Below are 22,474 nucleotides of genomic sequence, written 5' to 3' on the forward strand. Positions count from 1 at the left end.
TGTGGCACCTAAACAAAAAGTAGAAAAAAAACCCGATTAAGTGTTATTCTATAAGCTGCACCTAATATTCGGCACATTTTATAGAATAACGCTTAAGCGTTATGATCGCACGTAAATGTAGGAACCTCCATTTGTACCAACGAAAATATGATGCAAATGCCTACACCTAAATTTACACGCGAAGCACCCTTATTTGGTAATTATGTGCATAACTCCTAACCACACCCCCCACTTTGCCCCAAAAGGCCCATGACCATGCTTCCTTTTTCGGGCCATGTGTAAATTTTAGGCACAAATCCAATGCCTAACTGTACACAAGTAACACCTAATTAAATCTAATTTGTGCAAATAATTGCTTGTTAAAAAGCCAATTATTGGCACTAATTGGCTCATTATCCTATTAAATTGCACAAACAAATTGGGACCACACCTATATTTGCACATGCAATTTCCAGCGACCATTATAGAATCAGGGAGATAACATTCAAAGTGAATTTTGCCATTTAAAGGTATTTGTAAAGGGCAGTGGTGAGCCATAGGTCTAACAAGAAGCAGTATGACAATAGCTGTTGAGTATAAATTTGTAATGGATTGCTTACAGCAGCTTGCCGATGAGTATTGGATAGAATTCCATGGATTTTCACTTTATCCTTTTCCATTTGGTCTATGTTCACCCACAAATCCTTGCTGGTAGAATCAGTAGGGCCATATGCTCTAGAAGTATAGTAATTGTGATCCATGTCCTCCTGGAAGGGGAAAAAAATTCAAATTTATCAACATTTAGAATGAAATATTCAGCAACCATTTCTAAAATATGACCTTGACATGCAAAATGCAAGTTTCAATATCAATATACTTCAGAACACTTCTAATTATTTTCTGCTGAAATAGTTCAATACATTTGAACATTTCTGCTGCAGCCTTCAAAATGAACCAAGCAGAACATTGAAAATGTCAATACATAACGGTAAATTTTCAACCTGGCAATATCCACTTAGGTGGTTATTATAGAAGCCCTATTTGTAATTTGAATGTGCATAAAAGATGTACTGCATATATCACATACAAGTCTAATTCCCGATTTTAGAAAGCGAGGGCACATTCAAATTGTGAATACTTGCATACTGAAAGGGGGCATGGTCTGGATGTGTTTTGCATAGGACTAGGGTGGGACAGAAGAATGCAAATTTATATCCCCTAAGATCAAAGTTGTGAGTTATACCTGTTCTCGGGGACATCTGGGTTATATAATGGTGCTTATGTTATACAGCAGTCAACAGGAGGGTTTAAGTATGATCACATCCCCTTAATCTTCCAGTGTTTTCTGTCCTCTGACAAAAATGATACTGGTAAATGATATCGGGCTCTGTGATAGCTTGATGAAATATAGACATGTATGTTTTGAAAACCCATGTATGTTTTGAAAACCCAACATACATGCGTGTATGTTGCTACATTGAACCCATTGATATGTGATGTTGACAACTGCAAAAAGGGTATGGCCACTGCATGTATTCTGCTCATACATTGTCCATTCATGCATGTATTTTAGAAAAGGCTCTAAGTTGGCAGATCCTTTTCCGAAATACTAGTAGAAATTGACACATCCTGACCTGGACATCACATTTCCAATTTATACATTCTTTCTAGAATCTGCCCTATAAGATATAAAGGGTAATTTTATAAAAGTGAACCTATGTTTGGAGACTGCAAAGTCACCTATTTTTGTTCTTTTATAAAGAAAATAAGCGACTATGGCCCTTATTTTAGACGTACCATTTGTGTTTGACGTCTGGAAACTGGCATTTAGACATCCATATTGCATAGTAAGGGGGTGTGGTCTGGGTGTGTTTTGGGCGAGTCTAGGAAGGGGACAAAATATGGACATCCAACTCTGATTTCAGAAGAGGAAATGATGTCTATGTCGAAAAAGATGGATGTTCATATTTAGACTTGGTATCCAGCACATCCAGGCTACAGAAAAGTGCTCTGATTGAGCAGCGCTCCACTGAAGGGATTAATGAAAATTACCCTCTTAATCCCCTATAGGTTTCTGTCTCTCTCCCCCCTCCCCTGAATGTGAAAGTAGCAAGGGATACCAGCTCTGCGACAGATTCAGGAACTATGGACGTTCATTGGACTAAAACTTTTTATTTTAATTAGTGTCTTATATACCACCTGCAAGCTATCAAAGTTGTAGCTAAGGAGGGGGCACAAGGAGAGCAACCGCTCCCCCAAAATGCATTTTAAACAAAAACGGTGCCTATGTGCCACTTTCCCCTCCTTGTTGCCACTGTATTTCTTCCCTTCGTCATAGCAGATTTGCCAAGTCTCTTGCTGAGTTTCTTGCTAATGGGCAGATGTCACGATTTCAAATCTCGAACTGGGTTGTGAGCCCTTGGGCCACTGCCGAGGAGCGGCAGTGGCAGGCAAAACCACCCCACACACCAGGGGCAAGGCAGAACTCTGACAACAGTTAGGCTTCACCTGTACCTGGCCACTTTCCACCAGGAGTTAAGCTCCCAGCTTCAGGTGGCCGACAGGACTTTGCAGGGCAGGGCAGGAGCTGGATAACAGCTAGGCAGCACAGGGACAGAGTGTCAGAGGGGAAAGGAGGGAACATGGGCAGCAAGGCAGAAAACTGGGCTAGACGATACAACACAAGGCCGGGACAGGACAAGCTAGGGGACAGAAACTGGAAGCTGCAAGCAGCCACTAAAACAGGGAACAAAACACTGACTAACAAGACACAGAACTAAAAGCTGCAGAGCAGCCAGCAGGATACAAACAGACAAGGACTAAACACCAAACTACCACTCAGAGACAAGCAAACAAACAACAATCTAATCTAACTATCCACAGACTAGCAAGAACAGACAAGAATCAAGGTAGGCAAAAACTAGAACTGGAAACAGCAGAAGTGCACCAGCACCCCAACATACCAGGGCCTTAGACGCAATGCAAAGGCAAAGCAGAAATGTTCCAAGATGGCTGATAAGCACAGAAGCAGTTGGAACTCAGCTGCTGCAATCACCAGGCAGCTACGGGTGCTGTGCAGGCCCAAACAGCACAAGCAAACCTGGCAGCCTGGAAGATCCGGACCGGACTGGGCTGAAATCTGGAACGGGTGACGGTCCACAGCAGCCACCGGTTCTGGCCACCAGAGGGCAAGGAGAGCACAGACATAACAGCAGAGCACAAAATTCTAGGTATATTTCCTCTTCCAGCCCCTTGCCATCTAGCCTTTCCTGGTCTTGCCTTCTCCCTCCTGTGGTCTGCCCCATCCCCTCAACCCTTGTAAATATGGTTTTTATTTTGTTACATTTGTACCCCGCGCTTTCCCACTCATAGCAGGTTCAATGCTGCTTACATATTATATATAGGCACTTATTTGTACCTGGGACAATGGAGGGTTAAGTGACTTGCCCAGAGTCACAAGGAGCTGCCTGTGCCTGCAGTGGGAATCAAACCCAGTTCCCCAGGACCAAAGTCCACCATGCTAACCACCAGGCCACGCTAACCACTAGGCCACTTTTGTTTCTTACCATGTCAGCATCAGGAGAGTAAAAAGAAACTACAGTGGAACCTCGAACTCATGTACACATTGAGTATCTGCTGGGTCTCGTCCCCTCTTATTCACAGTTCCTGTTGTGTGTGGGCAGGACCAGAAGGGATTCGATGTGCACATGAGTGTGAGGCTCAGTGGTAGCTTCTTTTTACTTTGCTGATGCTGTTGCGGCAAGAATACAAAAAAAGCCATGCTGGATGGGGCAGACCACGGGAGGGAGGGGGAATGAATGGCAAGAAGGGAAGAGGCTAGATGGGCTGGAAGAGGAAAGAAGGGACATGCTGGATGGGGCAGACCATGGGAGGGAGGGGGAATGAATGGCAAGAAGGGAAGAGGCTAGATGGGCTGGAAGAGGAAAGAAGGGACATGCTGGACACAAGGAATGGCATAATAGGGAGACGGAAGGAGAGAGGTTGGATGGGGAGGAGAGAGGGAGGTGGAGAGGATGGACCATGTAGGGAGGAGTTGGAAAGAGAGGAAAGATGTCAATCCATTCTTTTTGAGGGGGGGCATAGGGAAGAGGGACGAGACAGGGGAGATGCTGGATTGGGGAGGGGAAGTAGAGTCACAAGGAGGCTGATGCTGGCAGATGATAGAGTGACAGAGGATCTGATGACAGAGATGGGAGAAGGGGACTGACTCACAGATGTTAAGGATGAGTGGTTAGTGCAGCGGGCTTTGATCCTGACAACCTGGGTTCGATTCCCACTGCAGCTCCTTGTGACCTTGGGCAAGTCACTTAACTCTCCATTGTCCCAGGTACAAAAAAAAAACTTACATTGTGAGCCCCTAGGGACAGAGAAAGTACCTGTATATGATGTGTACAGTGCTGCATATGTATAGTAGCACTATAGAAATTATTAGTAGTAGTAGAGAAGGAGACTGATATTGGGGCTGGGAGAAGGGGGCTGATTTTGGGAGAAAGGGTCTGATCCTTAAGCTAGGAGAAGAGGGATGGTAGAAGGGGGCTGATTCTGGCAGATGTGGGAGATGGGAGAGCAGGGATGAAGCAGGCAGTGGTGGGGATAGGAGTTGAGTTGGGAGAAGGGGACTAGAGGCTCATACAGGATTGAAGATGGGAGAAAAATCTGACTCTCGCAGATACTGGGGATGGGAAAAGGGGCATGACAGTGGCAGGTGATTGACCTGGCGGCGTTGCATGTGCAGGGAAAAAAGAAGAGCTCGCAACACCCTTCCTCTCTCTGCCTCAGGCCACCTTCCCTTGTCTACCTTTAAAGGCAGTTTTCCTCTTGCAAACACAGACTTTTATAACATGGGCATTCCTAGGTATTATAATGACATCCATGTCCCTTGTTTTGCCCTGTGCATAGTTTGGACATTTGAGTTTATAAAATAGCTAGTCGTGCTGGATATAACCAGCAAATAGAAGTCCAGTTTTCATTAATTTTAGAACAGGCTGTAATATGGCAGATCCTATTCTAAAATATTAGAACCACTGACGACATACTAATCTGAACATCCTTTCTAAAATGCTGCTCTATGTGTCTTTATAAAATACTATCACAACTCCTGTAGAAATAGCACCCAGATTGAAGGCATTAACATCATAAAATACGTGCATAAATTGTGACTCTACCTGTGCCCAAACTCCTCTCCTAATCATGGATACTCTAAAGTTGCTTACAAGTATGTGCCTGTACTTTTAAGCAGGAGGTAATTTTATTAAAGCCTTTTTATTTTTTAAAAATTTTATTTCTGCATTTGTATCCCACATTTTCCTGCCTTTTGGTAGGTTCAATATGGCTTACAGGAGTTCAGAATAAATTGTTTACAGGTTAAGGGCCCTGTTTACTAAGCAGCGCTATAGACGCGTTAACATTTTAATGCACATTAACCATGTACACACGTTAACCATGTATGTGCCTACAATATCCATATAGACGCCTACATGGTTAGTGCGCGCACTAAGAGTAGGTGCGCTAAAAACACTAACGCTCCTTAGTAAACAGGGCCCTAAACGAACAATGATATCTTTTGTATAAAATAGTGAAGTTTAGTTTTCTTATGTGCTTAAAACAGTATTTTAAGTGCAAAACTAGTTAAAAAAATTACTTCCATGGGGCAAATTTAGAAACTTTTTTTTTTTTTTTTGCAAATACCTCCTTTTCTACTTGAGAAAAGGGGCTTTTATAATATCACCCTGGGAGGCACAGAGAATGCTAGTGCCTATTTTTGTGTGACTTGAGTGTGGGCATGTTCAGGGAAGAAATCTGAGCAAAACACAGATGAATTCGCATGCCTACTTGCATACTTCACATGTGTAAATTTACACCAACTTCTAAATAGGTCCCAAAATAGGCACCTACTTGGACATCCTACCTAGACAACCAGTTATTAAATTGTCTTCATATTGTTTGCCCCCTGGTGGTGGAACAAGGTATGGCAATGATGTTACATAGTTGTCACGGAGTTTCCCCAAATAAATTCTACGCCAACCCAGGAGTTTAGCAATAAAATTAAGTTTCATTTTTAAACATCTATACACATTTGTAATGGCATTTACCCATTTTCATTTTACAGAGCTCCCAGAAACAAACCAACATATCAATCAAGGACATTTTAAAACTATTTCAACATTTCAAGAACAATATCAGAAAGTTATCTCTTTTTAGTAACAGTTTCACATTAGCCCCACGTGATTGGGCTGTGAATAGGCTGTGTCAGCATTAGCGCTCTGCAGCCACTAGCGCGGCTTATTAAACAGGGGGCTAAGTCAGACTGCTAGCTAATTTTACTAATTGACCCTTGAATTTGATACTTTGTGGTTAACTTTATGTTTTTCAGGTACGATCCTTATGCTGAATACCAATGCAGTTAAGTATATATACTTGTTTTCCCTTTATTTCTATCCTCTGTACTATTTCACAGTTCTCTTTCTCTTTATTCTGTAGCCTTCAGCTATGGGAATTAGCTGGACTTCATGCTCTCTAGAATTACTCTTCTTCTTGCTTTCAGTGGGTACCAATCTCTCTTTCAGAAGCTGCCAGGAGATTGGTACATGAATACCTACTTCTCTGACTGTACAAACTAAGAAAATGAAGCCTAATCCCTAACCAATTGTTTTTTTTTTTAAATTTATTACAGAAAGCTAAATCAAACTAGATTTTGAGTATCTTTTTTCACTAGCTACCCAGAAAAGAATAACTAATTTGTTTGCCCTAAGCTAGCCCTCAAAGAACTTTGCAATCACTCACACAGGCATACAAAGCAGCTTAAAACACTGCATACCACAGCTATAACTATTTAGCAGATAAAGTACTCTGCATCAAGCACTTTTCCTCAAAATATCAGAGCATAGCACTGCAATATGAGACAGAGGTTAAGTGTTCTTTACATATCTACACACTTCTGTACCTCTCTGTCAACTTCACACTAGACTCTGATGTGACAATTATTATGTCTCAGACAATGGACAGAGAACTACATCCACATCAGCCAAGACCTGAACACAGTTTCAGTTCAAACACAAGTTTTATTTCATATATTTAACACTTCAGATCCTATATAATAAAACACACCTCCAACATTCTGAAGCTGACTGCATGGCTGAGGCATTCCTGCTCTCTGTATCCATCTCCTGAATTGACATCACGTACTTTCGGGTTCATCACAAGCAGAAGTGACCAACCACATGAGGTTTCTCGGCTTCAGAATGTTGGAGGTGCATTCTATTAAATAGGATTGGTCAGTTCCTTGAAGCACAGCCAGAGCTCAGCGTCCTGCACAGTAACGCTCAGACACCAGAGAGAGAGGGGGGGGGCTGACACTAGAGAGGGGGGGAGGTATCTCTGTCACACAGACACTTTCTCTCTCTCACACACTGTCTCTCACACACTCTATGTCTCACACTGTATCACATTCACTCTCTATGTGTCACACAGTCACTCACACACTCTCTTGGTCTCATACACTCAGTCTCACAGAGAGTCTATGTCTTACACACACACTCTCTCTCTCTCGCACACACTGTATCTGTGTGAAACACACTCTCTCTCTCTCACACTGTGTCTCACATACGCACACATACTCTCATTCTCACACATACACTCTCTCTCTCACAGACACACTCGCACCCAGACTCACTCTCTCTCTCACACACACACACACTCGCACATTCACTCTCTCTCTCACACACAGTCACTCTCACATACACTCTCTCAAACATACACACTCCGAGGAAAACCTTGCTAGCGCCCGTTTGTGTCAGAAACGGGCCTTTTTTACTAGTCTTCAATAATCTAAATGAGAATCCTTTTCTTACTCTCACATTCATTCAGTCTTGAGCCCCAAAGTCCCATGGGGCTCAGTATTTAACTAAACTTTCATCCACTCAATCACTCTCAAACCTTTCCTTAGGTTCTAACAACAAAATACATATTTTTCTATACAAAGTGACAGCCTACAGTCACACACATCTGTCCTTCATCAATTCTCCCTCCCAACTGCCACCACGGACAGTTTTAGAACTTAGAACACCCATATGAGCTGCGCACTAACAGCATCACTAGACACTGACAGTAGCATATATCAGCAGCTCATCCTTGCCTCACAACAAAACCTTTACCAATGTGAATATCAATTTGAATAAGTTAACAGGCATTCTCAATTTTCCCATTTTACACACACTGTTCTTTATTTTTATCTTTACAAAAATCTTATTAACTCAACCAGCACGCGATTCCTGCATGGCTCTCCTCACTAGCCGGCACTCACTTCACACTCCTCCTTGTGAGCACGCATGTACAGCTGTCCTGAGCACGCACAGCCCCGACAGAATACCTCTGAGAGGCTCTCCGGAGGTCTCCTCATTGTGCCAGGGGCGTAGCCAGACACCCAATTTTGGGTGGGCCTGGGCCCAAGATGGGTGGGCAGAAGAACTCCGCCTTGCCCCACAAGTGATTTGGTCTCTCCCTCTCTCACCTGCATGCCATATGGTCTCTCAAACATCCCCCCTCCCTCGCATAAATAGCAGATTTTCACCGGCAGCAAGCAGCAACTAATACACTCTGCTCATGTTGACCCCACAGCTTTCCCTCTGATGCAACTTCCTGTTTCCGCATAGGTGGGAATACGTCAGAGGGAAGGCTGTGGGGCCAATGCGAGCAGTATGTATCAGTCGCTGCTTGCTGCAGACAAAGATCTGCTATTTACAAGGTATGCAGGAGGTACAGTTGTTGGGAATTTTCGGCTGGTGGGGCTTGGGGATCTCTGTCAGCCACATCATAGGTGTGCTGCTACTGGGTGGGCCTGAGCCCAAAGTGGGTGGGCCTGGGCCCACCCAAGCCCACCCTTGGCTACGCCACTGCATTGTGCCCCAAACCTCTGAGTGCTCTCTACCAACAGAACTGGCCCAGCTGTTCAAATTGGGCTAGTACTGTCAGGCCCGATTCCCCGGAAGAGGCCTCGATTAAGCCCAAACACAGCCTGCTCATCAAACTCCCAACACGTACTCCATCCCCTGCAGGCTCCGGGGATGGCACTCTCAGCTGTCCCCTCTCTCTCTCCCAAAACACACCAGAGCCAAAACGCCCACATGTGCAATCATTTCTGGATTCACGGAAGCTCCAGTAACACTGCCACCTTGACCACACCAGCAGGAAAACCCAACTGGAAGACCCAACAAGGTACCTTTTTTTTTCAAAACTTTTAACCCACTGGGTTACATTCGGGCTGGCAAAAACAGCAACAGCAAAAAATGTATGTTATAGCATTTTTTTTTATATACCATCCCAACTACCGAAAACCCTCTCAGACATTTCAAGAACATCCCAACTCACAATCCCCTTTGCATTTCTATGTTCATTCTTTGTACCATAACATTTCACTTTACATGAAACCATAACTTTAAGAACCCGTAGTACCATCTACATTACATTTATCACTGAATTGTTATAGTGAGCTGCTTATAATTTCAAATTTCTATAAACTCTAATATTGTTTTACAAAGTTATCTCTGGGTAACCCCCCAGACCTTCCCGCCAGGTCAGAGCTCCGCAACCAATAGCAGCAATAAATGTATAAATATTGCTGAATATACATATAACTTCACAGAAATATCTTATCCATATCATTATATCAGTATAATTTGTCAGACTGCATCCAGGCTGCACATGCACTTGGCATCTTCTGCTGGCCACATCAGTGCTTTTAAAATCCAAAAATGGATCTATCTCCAATTTTAATACCCATCTTCATTTTTTCTGTGAATTTTCTTGTGCATTTTTCTATCACCTATTTTTATTACTTTTTTCCGCATTTATAGTCCACATTTTCCAATACAGCATTGTTCCAATGTGGCTTACAATAAACAATATTGTTACATTTTGTGCACTAACTTGGTAATAAGGGCTAACATTTGACTCTACCTATGCATAGTGGACTAAGGTAATGAATTGGGCATTGCTGGTGTAACTTTGTCACTACAGTATGTCTTCATAGAATAAAACGGCTTTTAGGTGTTTGCAGAAGATCAAATAGTTGTTTATTCGTCTTATATCATTGGGAAGCATTTTCCAGCTCTTTGTGCAGAAATAATGGAATCCTGAGTTGAAGATTGATTTGCATCTCAAGCCCTTACAATTGGGGTAGTGTTGGGTGAGGTAGTTTCTCATTTCTGGGTTTATGTTTCATAGCAGAAGCATAGGCGCAGCCAGACCTGGCATTTTGGCTGTGCCCAGAGCTAATATGGGTGGGCACTATATATATATCAAACTTGATCAGATATGTCTACTATAATGGCAAATATGTCAACACACATAACAGTATAATTACAGCAATGGCATATACTTTGCTTATAACAAATGTAAATGCCTGATTAAGCAAAACAGGAAGAAAACCTTTCAAGTTTTTTTTTTCCCTTCCTTTGGCTCTAATGCTTTCTTTCTATTCTGATGCTGACAAAATAAAATTGCCACAATTTGGCACAAATCCTTCAACTTTGCTTTATAAGAAACGTATGTCAAAGGACAGAACAAATCACAGATGAAGAACAAACCAAAAAACTTTACTGAAAATGATCCAACATGACCACGTTTTGCCTGAAGGCTATGTCAGGGGCATTTGTAAAAAAAAAAAAAAGTTTAAAATAAAAACAAGAACAAAGCCATCTCTTACTTATTAAATGTAGAAAGTACAGGTGTGGTTACATGCACTCAAGAAGTGTAACTGTTTAAAAAAGAACAGTGCAGTGTGCTTTAATACAAAAACAGTAAGTGCATAATATGGAATGCATATTGTGTTGTGAGACAAAACACATTTTTTACATATGTGTTTGGTGTAGTGAGACAAAAAAAAAAATCAAATACAGTTTAAATAAGGAGCATATGTCTAATAGGGATTGACAAAAGGCATATCCTCTACAGTCAGCTAGGCTTTCTCAAAGGCTAAGAGCCTCTCTGTATATAGGCTTATAAAAGTACCTCGTGGACAGCCACTAGTGATGTTTTAGATAAAGTAAACTGGAAGTTGGTGCTAATGTACAATTCCAAAGCTGTATAATAGTATCTAGCAAATTAAGTTGAGAAACTATGCTCAATAAAGAATGAGGCGCCATCTTTTGGTGTTGAATATATCAATAATTCTGTCATAGTCCAATTAATCACACAGTTCTCTTTCAAATGATAACAGTGACAGATTATGGAGACGACTGGTGAGCATTGAGGCTCTTGATGCCGTTTTGATCCACAGTGCAAGTTGACATTGGCAGAGTGATAAGTATTCTTAAAAGGGCATTGGCATTTGGGAAAATGTCCGCATTGCAGTTGTCTAGTACTTCGATTAAAGATGGAAATTTTATGCCTTCTGCTACTTTGCGTTTTAGATGCTGAACAAACACTGTTAATTCAGCTTCCTCTATGGTAATGCCATATAAAGTGCATGGGGGCAGTAGACTCTCTCTTCGGCCAAAGGCCTCAGATGTTGGCATACAGGCAGCAGAAGCAGTCATCATTCCATAAGCATCATCTTGAAAATGATTATTCAGTTCACTTAGCTGGCAGTCAATTATCTCATTCCACAGATGTCTCAAATCTTCATTGCTTTGAACTGAAGAAGATTTACCCAAAGTGGAAAAAACACAATGAATCACCAAACTTTATAGGTAGCTTTGTCTTTCGAGGGGAAGAAACATCCCCAACTTTTCAATATCATATTTCTCCATTAGATCCTCTGTCAACTTAAGAACTTTATCAAAGACATTTGATGTGCTCTCCCTATACTGAACAAACGCTTCTTTTAGGCACTCTATAAGATTAATGCAATCTGTAACAAACAACATGGCACTCTGTAGTCCTTTCGTGGCAAAATCACTGCTTTCAAATAATTTCCGAAATGTAACTGCCAGAAATAAGAATTTCTTTGTCTCTATCTAATGTAGAAGAGATAGGGAATCTAGTTTTGTCAAAAAGTGAAGTGCTTACCCCACCCAGAATCCCACCACCACCAGGCAGCATTTTGAGTACCAAAAAAAAAAACCTACATGATATATTTCAAATTTTATTACCTGCAGTGCTGGGCAGCTGCTTGCAGTAAAGTTGCAACTGCCACGTGGTGCAGAACACCCTGGCTCCTGTAGCTGACTCAGGCAGAGTATGTTGTGGCCCACCGTGGGCCTGGGGCACTACTGGGACGCTGGGGAATGCTACTGCACTAAGGCACAATGTGAGAGCTAAGAAGCCGCGCCTGCTGCTACACACCCAGGCGGCACCAGCCTTTCCATCTGGCAGTGACACTGCGGTCCGGACCCGGGGAGGGAGGAGGAGCAGACACTGCCACGTGGTCCTGACTCCCGGTGCCTGCAGCTGAGTGTGCAGCTATTTTTTAGCCAGTTGAGAAGATGACAAGCCGTGAGAACGAGGCTGCGCGGGATGGAACATATCATCAACACGCAGGGGGCTGAGAAGGAAGAGGACGTCACGCACGCTGCAGGTCACCATGAAGTCAAGAGCTGCGACCATGTTTATTCAGTGCCCAGTCGACTCACTGCCATACCCCCAAAGGTAGGTGGGACTGGGAGATCAGCTGAGCGAGCCGTGGCACGACGATGGTAGAAATGAATTAGTGAAAGGCTGCTGCTTTGGCTTTGCTCTGTGCGCTTTAATTCAACCGCGCTTAAAACTGGGTGGGTGGGCCCGACCAGGCCTGCCCGTAGCTACGCCCCTGAGGAGAAGGTTAATGAGGCCAGTCATACATTTGGGGGGGGCAAGGTCATAGATTATCCTGAAGGTTAGGGTGCATATGTCTTATATTTTTTAAGTGTCTTTTTTATATATTTTTTTTTAGCACATGGGTAGTGTGCCCCAAACACAAAAGTACCACAGGACACCTCAGCATATTTTGCAGTAGTGGATTTTAACCTGCAGTAACCACACATTAGTGCTTACCGCAGCTTACTAAAAGGACCCCATCATCTGTAGATTTATTTGGATTCCAAATATCTTTTGTGCAGCATCAGATAAAAATGTCCATTTCGGGAATTTTGCATAATAGAAGCCGCATATTAGTTATCATTTAAAAAAAAGATTAGAAAACAGAATCAATAGTCCTATAGCTCTTATTAACTGGCAGCAGTAATGGTAATTTACTTATTTAATGGCTGCATTTGTCACAAATGATAAACGAGGTACTTGAATTAAGTAGAAGATCCAATGGGGGGAAGAGATTTATTTATTTTTTTGTAATGAATGTGAATAATAATTTATGGATCAGTTATTCAGGGTACACTTAGAGGTTAGCATTAGAGTATTTGGTTTGAAAGTTGCCCAGCGGAGCAATTTAGAATACACTTGTCATAATCAGTTGGACATCACAACACACTCATGATCCTAAAGGCACATGATGTTGCTTATGTTACTGAGGTGAAAGTAAAGTTTCAGATCAGTAATGAAAATATGAGCAATTGCTAATAGTCTCTTTACATTTTTTTTCAAAATCATGCTTATTGCCACCAATGAAGTTCTAATGCAAAGGTAGCAGAATAAACATATGTAATAAATCAAAGGACCAACAAGGCAAACAACTCACAGAATCAAATGTACAGAATAGTAATGTCAAAAGACTTTTTCCAAGACACCTCCACCCCCCACTCAACCCCTACCCCCTCCCAAAACAACAACACTAACATGGTATCATGCAATCAGGAAACGGCTGTGAGACACAGGTGTCAAAGTATCCCAGAAAGGTGCCCAGGTCCAAAGAAAAAGATCTCCTGTAGAAGAAGCAACATCTGGGATGCCCCTGCTCTCCGAAGCACAAAGCTGAATCATGGCTGCCCTCCAATTAGATATCATGGGAGTGTCTGTAGTGAGCCATAAGTGCAAGATTACCTTCTTGGCCATCAATACTGCATGTCGCAGAAAGGCACATATCCCTGATGGAGGAACATATTCTCGCAGCCAATAGACATCAAACAATCAACGACAGAAAGGAGACCAACGAAGCTTCCAAAACAAGGAGACATGAGAGTTGAGTTGGGTCCAGAAGAGTTGTATAACCAGGCAAGACCAAAGCATATGCCGAAGGTGGGCTCCACTCTGCCACGTCATCCATCTGCAACGTAGCATAGAAAGCTCAGCGTAGGGATATGTGGAGTCTCAAAGTAAACTTATAGTTGAATTCCCACAGGGAGGCATTGCCAGTAGTATAGTAAACATTCAACAAGCAAGTTTGTAACTATTGGGAAGTAATTGACACCAATAAGTCCCCAGTCCACTTGGCAGCTAGAGTAGCAATTGTATTCTGGGAGCTGCTTGTAGAGATGACTAGTATTTCAAAGAGATAGAAAGCTGTGCATCCAAGCCATACGTGGTGTCTAAGCATTCCCATACGGTAGATATCAGGTGGATAACAGGTAATGAGCATAAATAGTATTGGAGCTGAAGATAAGCCATGTGGTCCCTGACACCAAAGCCATGTTCAAGGCCAAGGTCATCAAAGGAGCGAATGTGACCCTCATCATCAAGCACATGATAAAGATACTTATTCCCTCTCACCATCCAACACTGAAAGGCTGGTGATGTGTACCCCACTGGAAAGGCAAGATTCCTCAATAAAGGAAGCAGAAGCCCTAGCCTCTCCTCCTGGAACATGCAGCCAATACCCAAAATGGTAAGGATGCAGCAGTTCTATCTCAGTAGCAGTGCATGTGAAATGATGAGTGATGCATGCAGCGGGCCACTGAAAAAAAAAACTTTACATTCAAGAGCCCAAGGCCAACCCAGGGGTACTGAAGCATCAATGTCTTTGTAGGGAAACAAGCACATTTACCCTGCCAAAGATAGGACGTTAAAATCCTTAGCAAAAACTGCTCATCTTTATAAAGTAAAAATAAAGGAAGAATTTGAAGGATGTATGTCCATTTGGGGAGAAGGATCATATTATAAAGAGCTATCCGCCTCAGTAAGGAAACCGGAAGAGAGAATCAGTTCTGCAGAGCATGGGCCATGGCTATATGGATGGGGCCGATATTATGGGCATACAGGTGGGTCAGGTCTCTAGGAATATATACCCCAAGGTATTTTAAGGAACCCGAGGCCCATTGCAAGGGAAAGTCCACCACCCAGTTCTCCATCATGGACAGATGAATCAGAAGCACCATCGATTTTTGAAGGTTGAGGCAAAATCCTGAATAAAAACTCGTTAATAAGACTAAGAAGATGGGAGAAGAGTTTATTGAGGACAAGTAAGTGTTAGCATCAGATCATCAGCAAATGCTAGGACTTTAATTGTTAAAAAAGGAAGAGTCACACCTGTAATGTCAGGATCAAACTGAATTGAATGAAGAAGGGGTTTGAGATAAAGCAAGAACAAAAGTGGTGAGAGGGGGCAGCTCTGTCTGGTACTCCTATGAACAAAAAAGGTGGCCATGCATATACCATTTATGATCAGGGCTGCATGAGGATTACTGTAGAAGGTCTGAACAGCACTAAAATACCACCCTCCTAAGCCAACATACTGGAGGACCTGAAATTGATAGTCCCATCACACTTGGTCAAAGGCCTTTTCTGCGTCCAGGTTGACCAGCAGGAAAGATTCCTGTGTAACCTACTATGGGCTATTATTAAAAGAACTTTATGAACATTTAAGACAGATTGGCACCCATCAACAAATCCTACCTGGTGATCCCCTACCAAGGATGGGAGGTGAACCACCAGTTAGTCAACCAGGATGTGGGCCAAGATCTTCAAGTCTATGTTTAACAAAGAGATAGGATGAAAGGATTCAGGCCTATCATGTGATTTATGTGGCTTAGATAGTAATGTGAGGTAGCTTCCTCATAATACACCACAGAGTTGGGTAGACAGGAGTTTATAGTATTCAGAAGAAAAACCATCTGGGCCAGGTGCAGTGCCAGAAGAAAGAACACAAATTCTGTAATTGAAACTAGAGAACAGTAGCCTACGTCAGCATTTTAGCACCTAATTTTAATCACAAGCACATACGCCATGTCAAAGGCTGGAGTAAATGCTCACATGTAACTGACAATATACTATAACCTTAGCGTGCACATTTTCAAAAGCTGGCATATTCCAATTAATAAATTCTGAATAAAATATATATTTTTTTTACCTTTGTTGTCTGAGCATTTAGTTTTTCTATTCGCTTTGGTCCTAGTGTCTTCTGTTTTATGCAATATCTTCTTTCCATTTGATATTTTTTCTCTCACCATGTCCACCATCCTCCTGTGTCCTTATGCGTCCTGTCTACCATCTGTAGCCCTGTCCCTATCCTTCACCAGTTGCAGCATCTGCCCTCAAAGTGTTCTGATCCAGCCCTTAAAATCAGCAGTTTTCCCTCCATCCATGTCCAGATTTCTCCTCTCTTCCCTCCCCTCCATCCATGTGCATCTCCTTCCTGTCTTCCCTCCTCTCCATCCATCTATGTCCAACAACTCTCCTCTCTCCCCTGCCCTCTCTTCCATCCATATATACCAAATCTCCTCTCTCCCCTGCCCTCCCCTCCATGTCCAGTGATTTCTTTTCTCTCCCCTATCCTCCCCTCCCATCCATGTCCAGCGATTCTCTTCTGCCCCTGTCCTCCCCTCCATGTCTAGTGATTTCTCCTTTCTCCCCTGCCCTCTCCTCCCATTCATGTCCAGCGATTCTCCTTTGACCCCCTCCCCTCCCATCCATGTCCAGTGACTTCCCCAGCTCCCCTATTCAGTCTCCTTCATGTCCAACCCAGCCCCACCTGCCCGCCCTCAGCTTCCCGACAGTTCTCCTCTCCGCTCCTTCCTGTCCCCCCGTGTTTAAACCTTTTATTTTCAGTCGCAGCGGAAGCTAACCTCCAGCCTTTCCCTTTCCGCTCAGTGTCCCGCCCTCGAGGAAACAGGAAATACCTCATCTGAAGAAGGCAGGACATTGAGCAGGAAGGGAAAGGCTGGAGGTGAGCCGCCGCTGCCACTTAAAATGAAAGGTTTAAATGCAGGGCAGCCATGGCAGGAAAGGAAAAGAGGGCTGTCGGGGAGCCGAGGGCGGGCTCAGCAGGAGGGGGGGACAGCGGCAGCAGAAGATACAATTTTGTTCCTGGCTGTACCAGGGCCACATTGCAGGAGAAGGCAGGCGGGAAAGGTCACAGCTGGGCTGGGGAGGTTTAGCCTCCTCAAGCCTCTTATACGGGGTGCCTATGGGTATCCTGAAAATATGACTGGCTGGGGTGCCTCCAGGATCAGGTTTGGGAACCACTGAGTTAGCCAATTGAGTTATGCACATTGTTATATAATACACTTCAATTTTCACACGGAAATTAAGGCGTGATATATAGAATTTGGGGGATAGTGTGCACTGTTATCAATGAATGGCATTTGTTTCAAACGATAGCCCATTCCTTGCAGAAATGGCTTTGAAAATTTCTTCCTTAGGCTTTAATGTTTGAGGGGGGGGGGGGGGGGGAGGCATTAGATGATTGACTGATGCTCTTAGGGCTAGTTAACTACACCTTTTCAGGTATGTCACAAATGCAGCTTAACATAGATTGCAATGTTTAAATCTTCACTAAATAATAGAAATATTAATTAGCTGCTTTCGTGAATTAGCATGTGACTTAGCTCATTCATTTTTTGGCATGCATCTTGCCTTATATTTCCCACAAAATCAGCAGTGCAAAGACATGTGATACTAATATTACAAAATAGCACATTTTTACCATGCATTGTGCCAATTTCAGCATTTTAAGTGTGCTTACAGATTGATACAGCTTATAAAACAGGTCTTATTCCAGACAAAGTAGCCTTTATTGGTACAAAAAGGTCAGCATAATAATAGCATAGAAATAAAATTTTGTTTCTCTTTCATAGAAAAAGATGCCGCAGTATATTCATATTTATGGTGTAATAATTCTCTTCTAAATTTTTGGGGGCCCTTTTACTAAGCCATGTAGGTGCGTACGTGCATCCTACGTGCATCAGTTTTGAACTACCACCCGGCTACCGCATGGCCCAGGCGGTACATAAGTAGTGCCATACTGGGAAAGACCAAAGGTCCATCTAGCCCAGCATCCTGTCACCGACAGTGGCCAATCCAGGTCAAGGGCACCTGGCACGCTCCCCAAACGTAAAAACATTCCAGACAAGTTATACCTAAAAATGCGGAATTTTTCCAAGTCCATTTAATAGCGGTCTATGGACTTGTCCTTTAGGAATCTATCTAACCCCTTTTTAAACTCCGTCAAGCTAACCGCCCGTACCACGTTCTCCGGCAACGAATTCCAGAGTCTAATTACACGTTGGGTGAAGAAAAATTTTCTCCGATTCGTTTTAAATTTACCACACTGTAGCTTCAACTCATGCCCTCTAGTCCTAGTATTTTTGGATAGCGTGAACAGTCGCTTCACATCCACCCGATCCATTCCACTCATTATTTTATACACTTCTATCATATCTCCCCTCAGCCGTCTCTTCTCCAAGCTGAAAAGCCCTAGCCTTCTCAGCCTCTCTTCGTAGGAAAGTCGTCCCATCCCCACTATCATTTTCGTCGCCCTTCGCTGTACCTTTTCCAATTCTACTATATCTTTTTTGAGATACGGAGACCAGTACTGAACACAATACTCCAGGTGCGGTCGCACCATGGAGCGATACAACGGCATTATAATATCCGCACACCTGGACTCCATACCCTTCCTAATAACACCCAACATTCTATTCGCTTTCCTAGCCGCAGCAGCACACTGAGCAGAAGGTTTCAGCGTATCATCGACGACGACACCCAGATCCCTTTCTTGATCCGTAACTCCTAACGCGGAACCTTGCAAGACGTAGCTATAATTCGGGTTCCTCTTACCCACATGCATCACTTTGCACTTGTCAACATTGAACTTCATCTGCCACTTGCACGCCCATTCTCCCAGTCTCGCAAGGTCCTCCTGTAATCGTTCACATTCCTCCTGCGACTTGACGACCCTGAATAATTTTGTGTCATCGGTGAATTTAATTACCTCACTAGTTATTCCCATCTCTAGGTCATTTATAAATACATTAAAAAGCAACGGACCCAGCACAGACCCCTGCGGGACCCCACTAACTACCCTCCTCCACTGAGAATACTGGCCACGCAATCCTACTCTCTGCTTCCTATCTTTCAACCAGTTCTTAATTCATAATAATACCCTACCTCCGATTCCATGACTCTGCAATTTCTTCAGGAGTCTTTCGTGCGGCACTTTGTCAAACGCCTTCTGAAAATCCAGATATACAATATCAACCGGCTCCCCATTGTCCACATGTTTGCTTACCCCCTCAAAAAATGCATTAGATTGGTGAGGCAAGACTTCCCTTCACTAAATCCGTGCTGACTTTGTCTCATCAGTCCATGTTTTTGTATATGCTCTGCAATTTTATTCTTAATAATAGCCTCCACCATCTTGCCCGGCACCGACGTCAGACTCACCGGTCTATAATTTCCCGGATCTCCTCTGGAACCCTTCTTAAAAATCGGAGTAACATTGGCTACCCTCCAGTCTTCCGGTACTACACTCGATTTTAGAGACAGATTGCATATTTCTAACAGTAGATCCGCAAGTTCATTTTTTAGTTCTATTAATACTCTGGGATGAATACCATCAGGTCCCGGTGATTTACTACTCTTCAGCTTGCTGAACTGACCCATTACATCCTCCAAGGTTACAGAGAATTTGTTTAGTTTCTCCGACTCCCCCGCTTCAAATATTCTTTCCGGCACCGGTGTCCCCCCCAAATCCTCCTCGGTGAAGACCGAAGCAAAGAATTCATTTAATTTCTCCGCTACGGCTTTGTCCTCCTTGATCGCCCCTTTAACACCATTTTCGTCCAGCGGCCCAACCGACTCTTTGGCCGGTTTCCTGCTTTTAATGTATCTAAAAAAATTTTTACTATGTATTTTTGCTTCCAACGCTAATTTCTTCTCAAAGTCCTTTTTTGCCCTCCTTATCTCCGCTTTGCATTTGGCTTGGCATTCCTTATGATCTATCCTGTTACTTTCAGTTGGTTCTCTTCTCCACTTTCTGAAGGATTGTTTTTTGGCTCTAATGATTTCCTTTACCTTACTGTTTAGCCACGCCGGCTGATGTTTAGTCTTTTTTCCCTTTTTTCTAATACGTGGAATATATTTGTCCTGAACCTCCAGGATGGTGTTTTTAAACAGCATCCACGCCTGATGCAAGTTTTTTACTCTGCGAGCTGCTCCTTTCAGTCTTTTTTTCACCATTTTTCTCATTTTGTCGTAATCACCTTTTCTATAGTTAAACGCTAGCGTACTTGATTTCCTAGTTTCACTTCCTTCAATGCCAATATCAAAACCGATCATATTATGATCACTGTTATCAAGCGGCCCTCGTATCGTTACCCCCTGCACTAGATCATGAGCACCACTAAGGACTAAGTCTAGTATTTTTCCTTCTCTTGTCGGCTCCTGAACTAGCTGTTCCATGAAGCTGTCCTTGATTTCATCAAGAAATCTTATGTCCCTTGCGTGTACAGATGTTACATTAACCCAGTCTATATGCGGGTAATTGAAATCCCCCATTATTATTGTGTTGCCCAGTTTGTTTGCGTCCCTGATTTCCTTTAACATTTCCGCATCCGTCTGTTCGTCCTGGCCAGGCGGACGGTAGTACACTCCTATCACTATCCTTTTCCCCTTTGCACATGGAATTTCAATCCACAGTGATTCCAAGGAGTGTTTTGTTTCCTGCAGAATTTTCAATCTATTTGATTCAAGGCTCTCGTTAATATACAATGCTACCCCTCCACCAATCCGATTCACCCTATCACTACGATATAATTTGTACCCCGGTATGACAGTGTCCCACTGGTTATCCTCCTTCCACCAGGTCTCAGAGATGCCTATTATATCTAATTTTTCATTTAGTGCAATATATTCCAACTCCCCCATCTTATTTCTTAGGCTCCTGGCATTCGCATATAGACATTTCAAACTATGTTTGTTGTTCCTAAGTACATCATGCTTAGTACTTGACAGTATTAATTGGCAATCTTTTGTCTGATTTTTATTGTTATTTAAAGATACCCGATCTACTACAATCTCTTTTGCAACCTCACTATCAGGATACTCTATCTTCCCTGTTATGGTGATATCTTTGAAAGATACCTTATCCCGAACCATGCTCTTTTGAGCGACTGTCGGCCTTCCCCCCATTTCTAGTTTAAAAGCTGCTCTATCTCCTTCTTAAACGCCGATGCCAGCAGCCTGGTCCCACTCTGGTTAAGATGGAGCCCATCCTTTCGGAATAGGCTCCCCCTTCCCCAGAATGTTGCCCAGTTCCTAACAAATCTAAAGCCCTCCTCCCTGCACCATCGTCTCATCCACGCATTGAGACTCTGGAGCTCTGCCTGTCTCTTGGGCCCTGCGCGTGGCACAGGTAGCATTTCAGAAAATGCTACCCTGGAGGATCTGGATTTCAGCTTTCTACCTAAGAGCCTAAATTTTGTTTCCAGAACCTCTCTCCCACATTTTCCTATGTCATTAGTACCCACATGTACCAAGACAGCCGTCTCCTCCCCAGCACTATATAAAATCCTATCTAGGTGACGCGTGAGGTCCGCCACCTTCGCACCAGGCAGGCAAGTCACCAGGCGATCCTCACGTCCACCAGCCACCCAGCTATCTATATGCCTAATGATCGAATCACCAAGTACAACAGCTGTCCTAACCTTTCCCTCCCGGGCAACATTTGGAGATATATCCTCGGTGCGAAAGGATAATACATCCCCTGGTGGGCAGGTCCTGGCTACAGGAGTACTTCCTACTTCACCAGGGTGATGCTCTCCTTCTAGGAGACCTCCCTCCTCCAAGGTAGCACAGGGGCTACCTGACTGGAGGTGGGACTTCTCTACAACATCCCTGTAGGTCTCCTCTATGTACCTCTCTGTCTCCCTCAGCTCCATCAAGTCTGCTACTCTAGCCTCAAGAGAACGGACACGTTCTCTGAGAGCTAGGAGCTCTTTGCATTGGGCACACACATATGACACCTCACCAATTGGGAGATAATCATACATGTGACACTCAATGCAAAAGACTGGATAGCACCCCTCTCGCTGCTGGACTGCTGACTCCATCTTAGTGTTTTTTGAGTTTTTCCGTAATTTAAAACTTGCTAAAGTATTAAGGATATCAGCCTATCACTAACTTACAGTTCCTCCTTTAAACCCCAATCTTCAAGTTCCGAAAGCACAAGCAAAATTTGTTCACTTACCAGAGAAATATCCTCTTCTCCCAGAACTTATTAGAAGGAACGGACCTGGGAGTCACTCCGGCGAAGGCTCCGAGGATATGCAGATGAGCTGCAAGTCCTCCACGGCACCTGAGAAGGCAACCGGTGGGAGAGCTGGGCACCTCTCAACCAAGAAAAGGCTTACCAGGGGTTAGGCCGAAGCCAGCATTCCTCCCCCTGAGGGTC

The 22,474-nt window shown here is 43.4% G+C and overlaps 1 protein-coding gene across 1 annotated transcript in view; it reads right to left on the reverse strand.

Annotated features, from left to right (window-relative positions):
• Positions 1-22,474, reverse strand: part of PLXDC2 (plexin domain containing 2) — an 830,569-nt gene that overhangs the window by 283,962 nt on the left and 524,133 nt on the right. The window contains exon 3 of the mRNA XM_030199473.1: positions 600-746. Coding sequence (XP_030055333.1) covers positions 600-746 — 147 coding nt within the window. The remainder of the gene's footprint in view (positions 1-599; positions 747-22,474) is intronic.

The sequence above is a fragment of the Microcaecilia unicolor genome, chromosome 1 (genome assembly GCF_901765095.1).
Source record: "Microcaecilia unicolor chromosome 1, aMicUni1.1, whole genome shotgun sequence".
NCBI classification, from domain to species: domain Eukaryota; kingdom Metazoa; phylum Chordata; class Amphibia; order Gymnophiona; family Siphonopidae; genus Microcaecilia; species Microcaecilia unicolor.